Here is a 7500-nt window from a genome sequence, read left to right as displayed (position 1 = left end):
ACACACACACACACAGACAGTGGGAAAGGAGAGAGCTTTGTGTGAGTGTGTTGGGGTGTGAATTCAGATATCTGAAGAGGGAAGAGAGCTGTAGGGTGGAAGGGGGTTTAAAGATGACCTCAGACAGAGCTATAGTGTGTGTGTGTGTGTGTGTGTGTGTGTGTGTGTAGTCAGTGGTCAGGATACGCCAGGCTTTGGTGTGATTGTGAGTATGTGCGCTCACTTCCCTTGTTGCAACTGGTCTCACCACACACACACACTCACACACACTCACACACACACACACACACACACACACACACACACACACACACACACACACACACACACACACACACACACACACACACACATAGGGATGTAACGATTACCGGTGTGACGGTAAACCATGATAAAAATGTTGATGATAACAATTACCGTGTTCATTTCGAATACCATTATTATCACGGTTGATACTACGGTGTGGTAACCGCGTGTTTAATTCTTCCCAGCTTCATCCGAGCCTGCGTTTGATACAAGCTGGTAGGCTACCTAAAACAAAACTTTACCTTACTAATTCTGTTTTCTAATTGATGGATTTAACCATGATTCGGATAAGGCTACACCTGCTTTTAAAGGGCGCAACATTTTCACCCCAAAACGTGCGCTATATCATGTAGCCACTCTGCGTCTTTTTATGTAGGCCTACACGTTCACATTAAATCTAGGCTATTCCACTAACGTTATCAGGAGAATACCGTGAAGTGTTATGTTGAGCGCTGGGTGTCACTCATTGGATAGGCTATAACAGATATACCAAACTCCAAATCATAAGTTAAGCTATAAGCAGCCAATTTAACATTTCCAACCGAGGAAAAAGTGAGCACAATGCCACTACACGGTAACCTACCTACAGTAGGCTATGGAATTTAGTTCATTTAGGCCTAGTGTTTAATTCAATTTCCGAAAAAAGCTACACAGCCTATTGGAAAACTTTTACACGTTGAGAGAGTTCCATCTAGGTAACTATCCCGTTAGCTCACGCGTCATGTCTATCATTAATAGGCCTACAGTAGCCTAGTGCTCACCAAATCATAGAAGTTAACATTGCAAGACACTTATCTTTTCTATGATCCCAGCAATATTTTCTTTGAGTTGTTAATTTTTTGAACATTCATTTTATTCAATGAAAACAGATATCCTTGAACTATGCGTGACTACTTTCCTAAAACCGAATGAAGGTTAATATAATTAGTACTTCACGTATCTCTTAAAGTGACTCAAATAGACTACACAACACCCCTGTAATGTCATTAAAGACAAGTGTAATAGTTTAAAAATCAATATGAAGTATTCAAATTACTGAATATTTTTAGCTATAAGTAGGCTAATTATGCAGATCCTAACATATTATAAACTATTAGCAAAATATATAAAGTTTATGAATTCAAAATATGCAATAGAAACAAGACAAGCCATTTTCTGTGTGTGTGGAGGGTTGAGCAGAGACAAGCCATTGCCATTGCTGTGAATGATCGGTATCCTGCTGAAAGCAATAAGGGTTTGCCTATATTTTGAATGTAATAAACACTGTCACACTTTTTTTTTTAAAATACCGTGATAATACCGAAAACCGTGATAATTTTAGTCACTATAACCGTGGGGTTAAATTTTCATACCGTTACATCCCTACACACACACACACACACACACACACACAAGCACACAAAAACACACACACACACACACACACACACACACACACACACAAACATTCACACCTTCTTTGTTGGTGCTGATGATCTGACCTAAACACACCACTTACATTTCATTAGTCTTTAATCATCTCATTTAAATGCCTGAGTGCTCCTCCTGTGCCCTGGCTTGTTTGCCTTTTTCTCTTGTTGCCTGGGGAGGGGAGGCGGGTCTTACCTCGGATGATTGACAGCTTGGCGGAGGTGGTGATCTCCCCGACGGTGTTCTCGGCTACACACTCGTAGATGTTCTCGTCACGCGGGGCACGCAACGGCTGGATACGCAACACAGCGCCCGCACCCTCGTCAAACTCAATACTCTGACAGAGAGAGAGAGAGAGAGAGAGAGATTATCATTTAATTGGTTATCATACATTTTATTCCTTCTTGTCTTATACTGTATATAACGTATCCGTATTAGTATAGCATGTTTGCTTTGGTAAAGCTGAATTGAACTGAAGAGAGAGAGAGAGAGAGAGAGAGAGAGAGAGAGAGAGAGAGAGTGGGAGAGAGAGCAAGAGAGAGAGAAAGAGGGGGTAAATGAGAAGAAGAAGAGAGATAGAGAGATAGAGGCAGGGAGGGAGGAGTGCAGGGAGTCAGGGAGGGGGATCATGGACAGAAATGGGGAAGAGAAAGAGGACATGATGGAGAGATACAAAAGAAAACAGAGAGAGAGAGAAAAACAGGAGGAGAGAGAGCAGAAATAGAAGAGAGGAGGCAGGAGGGGGGGGTCGTGACCCTGAATGACAACAGCAGCAGCAACATATCGAGTGACATCATTTCCTGTCAAACACAGTCAAAGCAAGGCATAAATTTAGCTCATGGAAGACACACACACACACACACACACACACACACAGACACACACACAGACACACAGACACACACAGACACACGCGCGCGCACACACACACACACACACACACACACACACACACACACACACACAGACACATAACCACTCTGTGCTCGTGACCTGTTAAACTCTGCTAATTTATTTCCCCTCTGTGCTGCTGTGATGGGGGAAGCCATTAAACCATGGACACACACACACACACACACACACACACGTAAATCAATGAGGATGTAGGAGAGTTGCGTGGTCTCCCGTCGGCCATCCACGGGATCAGCCTAGTGTTTTTCTGTGTCTCAGGGCTGTCTGTGTGTGTGTGTGTGTGTGTGTGTGTGTGTGTGTGTGTGTGTGTGTGTGTGTGTGTGTGTAATGAGATGGCTGCTCAGAGGGAGTGTAGTGTCCAGGGCTCTCCAGATCGATAGCAGAGCAGGCTAAATGAATGCTAATGCTAATGCGTCTACAATCACATCTGAATACAGTGTGTGTGTGTGTGTGTGTGTGTGTGTGTGTGTGTGTGTGTGTGTGTGTGTGAGTGTGAGTGTGTGTGTTTGTAATCTGAATGCAGGGAGCACTGTCCTTTCAGACGGAGTTCAAAGCACCCTCTGGGTTTCCTGCTCTCCTGCTCGGAAGTGTGTGTATGTGTGTGTGTGTATGTGTGTGTGTGTGTGTGTGTGTGTATGTGAAAGAGAGAGAGTGTGTGTGTGTGTGTGTGTGTTAGGGGTGCAACGGATCGAAAAAGTCACGGTTCGGATCGTTCCTCGGATCAAGAGTCACGGATCGGATCATTTTTCGGATCAGCAAAAAAAAAAAAAAAACAAGACAAATAAACGTAGTTTTGTCTTTGACGGGATGTTGTAACGTGGCTCAAGCACTTTCAGCATGTGTTTAAAGTAGGCTAGTGTTGTCACGATACCAAAATTATTGTTTCGATACCGATACTAAGTCAAGAATGAGTTTTTCTATGCTTTTTTACAATTTTAATTGATTTGGTGTTTAATCACCTTATATTGAATATTGTGTGATCATTCACACCAGTGGCCATCCAAGATTCTGCTTGACCCTCCACACACAATCTGCATAATTACTAGTAGCTACAAATCTTTAGTCATTTGTGTACTGATTTAGCTATCTTTAATGTGGTGTGTAGGAGTGCGCATAGGAGGTGTGTGTAATTGAGTCCCTGTCGCTTTAAGAAATACGTGAGGGTAATTAGGCTTCAGTCTCTCACGGTTTTATTCTTGAGAAAATGAGTTGGATATAGTGCATGATGACAAGGATATTTCATTAGATAAAATACATGTTAATAAAACTAACAAGTCGAAGAAAATCTTTCTGGGATCATAAAAGAGATGCGTGTCTTGCAATGCTCCTTTATGATTTTAGTGAGCACAAGCTATCTCCAGATGTAGCCTACAAGTTAGCCAAGGTTGCGTAGCTTATTGCTGATATTGAACCCAACAGTAGGCTAAGCCTAAATTACCTAAACATCATAGCATAGGTAGGTGCGCAACAAACTTGAAGTGTGCACAAACGAACTTGATATTAGGCTATTATTGTGTTGCTGCTATGCAGCCACATCAGCACTTAAACTAGCAGCCATGTATTGCTGGTTATGGCATGACCGCTAATAACGTGTGTGAGAGCAGAAAAGACGCGCAGGCAGGCTAGGGGAGCAGAGCAGGGAGGGGCTAGAAGCATGCCTTGTGGACACGCATGTTACTTCAAAAGAACACACGGACATTATTATTAATAATTATTATACATCAATCCGCGGATCATGTGTGTGCCGAACCGAAGATACTGATCCGAACGGATCACGGATCAATGATGATCCGTTGCACCCCTAGTGTGTGTGTGTGTGTGTGTGTGTGTGAGTGTGTGTGTGTGAGTGTGTGTGTGTGTGTATGAGAGTGTGTGCGTGTGAGTGACGCTGACACTGACGAACGACGGATCAGTTTCTATGGCGGCGGGACACCGGCCCTGAGCCGGCGCTGTTCCGTCACGTAGCGCTCCAGTAGAACGTGCCTGTGCTCGGGCCTAGCCTGACCAGGAGGAGCCCCACAGCGGCCTGCCACACTCTCATGATTACAGTGTGTGAGGCGTGTGTGTGTGTGTGTGTGTGTGTGTGTGTGTGTGTGTGTGTGTGTGTGTGTGTGTGTGTGTGTGTGTGTGTGTGTGAACTTTAATTAAGGCATGGCGAGCATCAATCAAGACTTTACAGCTGGCATCTGTGCAGCGACGCAGAGGAGCAGACAAACATCATAAATAAAACACAACATCCTGCTGTGGAGATGCTCTCACACACACACTATACATAAACCGCACACTGACACACAGATGAGTCTTTCAGCAGGAGGGCACAGAAAAACAAACACACACACACACACACACACACACACACACACAAATGTACAAACAGTGAAGATTCTTTGAGTGAACTTTGGCACACGCTAACACACTTACACCGATATAACACATCTACTGTATAAGATGCTTATAACACACACATTATCAGTGAATAAGAGTAAAGCTGAATGTGTGGGTGTATATGTGTGAGCATGTGTGTGTGAGCGTGTGTGTCTGTGTGTATGTGTGTGTATGTGTGTGTTTGTGTGCATGTGTGTGCGTGTGTCTGTCTGTGTGTGTGTGTGTGTGTGTGTGTGTGTGTGTGTGTGTGTGTGTGTGTGTGTGTGTGTGTGTGTGTGTGTGTCTGTGTGTGTGTCTGTGTGTGCGTGTGTGAGAGAGCCTCACCTCCACGCGTGGTGAGTTCACCCTCTTCCCCTTCTTGTTCCAGGTGACTTTGGGTTTGGGGTCTCCGGAGGCCTGGCACACAAACGACACAGCGCCCCCCGACACGCCAATCAGATCCATGGGCACCTTAGTGAAGGTGGGCAGAGCTGCGGAGAGAGAGAGAATAATATTATGGAAACACTCGAGCCAATAAAGCTTTCTTGAATTGAAATGAGAGAGAGGGGGAGAGAGGGAGAGAGGGAGAGAGAGGAAGGGAGAGAGAGATGGAGAGAAAGAGAGAGAGAGAGGGAGAGAGGGAGAGAAAGAGAGAAGAAGAAAGAGTAAGAGCAAGAAGGAAGGAGAAAGAAAGAGAGAGAGAGAAGGAGAAAAAGAGAGGGAGAGAATGAAGGAGAAAGAGAGAGGAGGGGGAGGGAGAGAGAGAGGGGAGGGGGGTGATTAAAAAGGCAATCACTGTTACGGTGAACTAGACGGGACAGGTACCTCAAGCTAACCCAATTTGTTACAAGCCAGTTGTAGCAGCAAATGAAAGCAATTAAATTACTGGGTGCAAGCATGCATACAAGCGCACTTGCACCCTCTTTCTCACAAGCACGCGCGCACACACACACACACACACACACACACACACACACACACACACACACACACACACACACACACACACACACACACACACACACACACACACACACACACACACACACACACACACACATTCTCTCAATCCTTTTTTTCTCTACACAATAGCAAGCGATGCACTCGTCCAGAAAATAGCTGGAGAGGGGGATGGAGAAGAAAGAGACTCAGATTCTTCAGCTGGGTAATAGGAAGGCATTCAGGCACACACACACACACACACACACACATACACACACACACACACACACACACACACACACCTATACAAACGCATACACACAAAATGTGGACAAGGGGTTGTAATGAGTGTGTGTGTGTGTGTGTGTGTGTAGGGGGGTGAGAGGAGGGTCTGTGTATCTACATAGTGGTAATTGCTCTACAGACAATGCGTGGCCTGACACTCTGATGGCACTATGAATAATTGAGAACAGCAATGAATAATAAACCCAAAGCCCTGATTCTCTATGAGTGCGTCACCAGAAGCATCCCAAATACCACACACACACACACACACACACACACACACACACACACACACACAAACATAACACACACAACCGAAAAGTACGGACTAGACACACATTCACACATACACACACATGACGGGACACCACACACACACACACGCACACACACACACACACACACACACACACACACACACACACACACACACACACACACACACACACACACACACACACACACAACACACACACACACACACACACACACACACACACACACACACACACACACACTACTCTACTGATGATGATGGCTGCCCATTAATTTGACTCCCCACTCACAGTTCTCGAGGAATATAGCTCTCTCTCGTGCGTGCGTGCGTGCGTGCGTGCGTGCGTGCGTGCGTGCGTGCGTGCGTACGTGCGTGCGTGCGTGCGTGCGTGCGTGCGTGTGTTTGTGTGTATGTTTGTGTGTATCATCTGTAATTGGGATGTTTATTTTGTGAAATGTTCTCTTTATTGTGCTTAGTGATGATGTGAAACCTGCTTGGAGAGTTTTGTATAAACCACCTTTATCAAAAAAGTATGGTGATTTGCAATGGAAAATTTTACATGGCACAGTAGCTGTCAACTCCTTTGCTTGTGCTGTAAATCCAACTGTTGAAGATAAGTGTCCTTTTTGTCCAGAAAGAGAAACTGTTTTTCATTTTATATGGAATGTGTCAGACTTAATCCTTTGTTTGGTCGCTTAGGGTTGATATTTAGAGGTTTTAATATCGGGTTTACAACTCACTGTTTTACTTTGGGTGTTTGTTATTCGCAGAAGAGAAAATCACAGTGTCAACTATTGAACTTTGTAGTTGGGCAAGCAAAGATGGCAATATGGATTAGCCGGAGAAATGCTATAGAGGGTGTTTCTGGTCAAGATTGTGTTTCTGTCTTGCTCAGTTTGCAATAATGAACTGATTTATGGATATGTTTTGAGCTAATGCTTTTATTATCCTGTTTTTAACTTTTTCATTATTTTTTTGTTTTTCTTCTTTTATTCATTTGTAAT

The 7500-nt window shown here is 44.3% G+C and overlaps 1 protein-coding gene across 1 annotated transcript in view; it reads right to left on the bottom strand.

Annotated features, from left to right (window-relative positions):
- Positions 1 to 7500, bottom strand: part of ptprsa (protein tyrosine phosphatase receptor type Sa) — a 195323-nt gene that overhangs the window by 106630 nt on the left and 81193 nt on the right. Inside the window, exons 3-4 of the mRNA XM_062555340.1 lie at positions 5338 to 5483; positions 1912 to 2053 (exon numbers count right to left, since the gene is read on the bottom strand). Coding sequence (XP_062411324.1) covers positions 1912 to 2053; positions 5338 to 5483 — 288 coding nt within the window. The remainder of the gene's footprint in view (positions 1 to 1911; positions 2054 to 5337; positions 5484 to 7500) is intronic.

The sequence above is a fragment of the Sardina pilchardus genome, chromosome 15, assembly GCF_963854185.1.
Source record: "Sardina pilchardus chromosome 15, fSarPil1.1, whole genome shotgun sequence".
NCBI lineage: Eukaryota > Metazoa > Chordata > Actinopteri > Clupeiformes > Clupeidae > Sardina > Sardina pilchardus.
The sequence above is the reverse complement of the archived record's forward strand: the minus strand, read 5'-3'. Positions and strand labels throughout refer to the sequence as shown.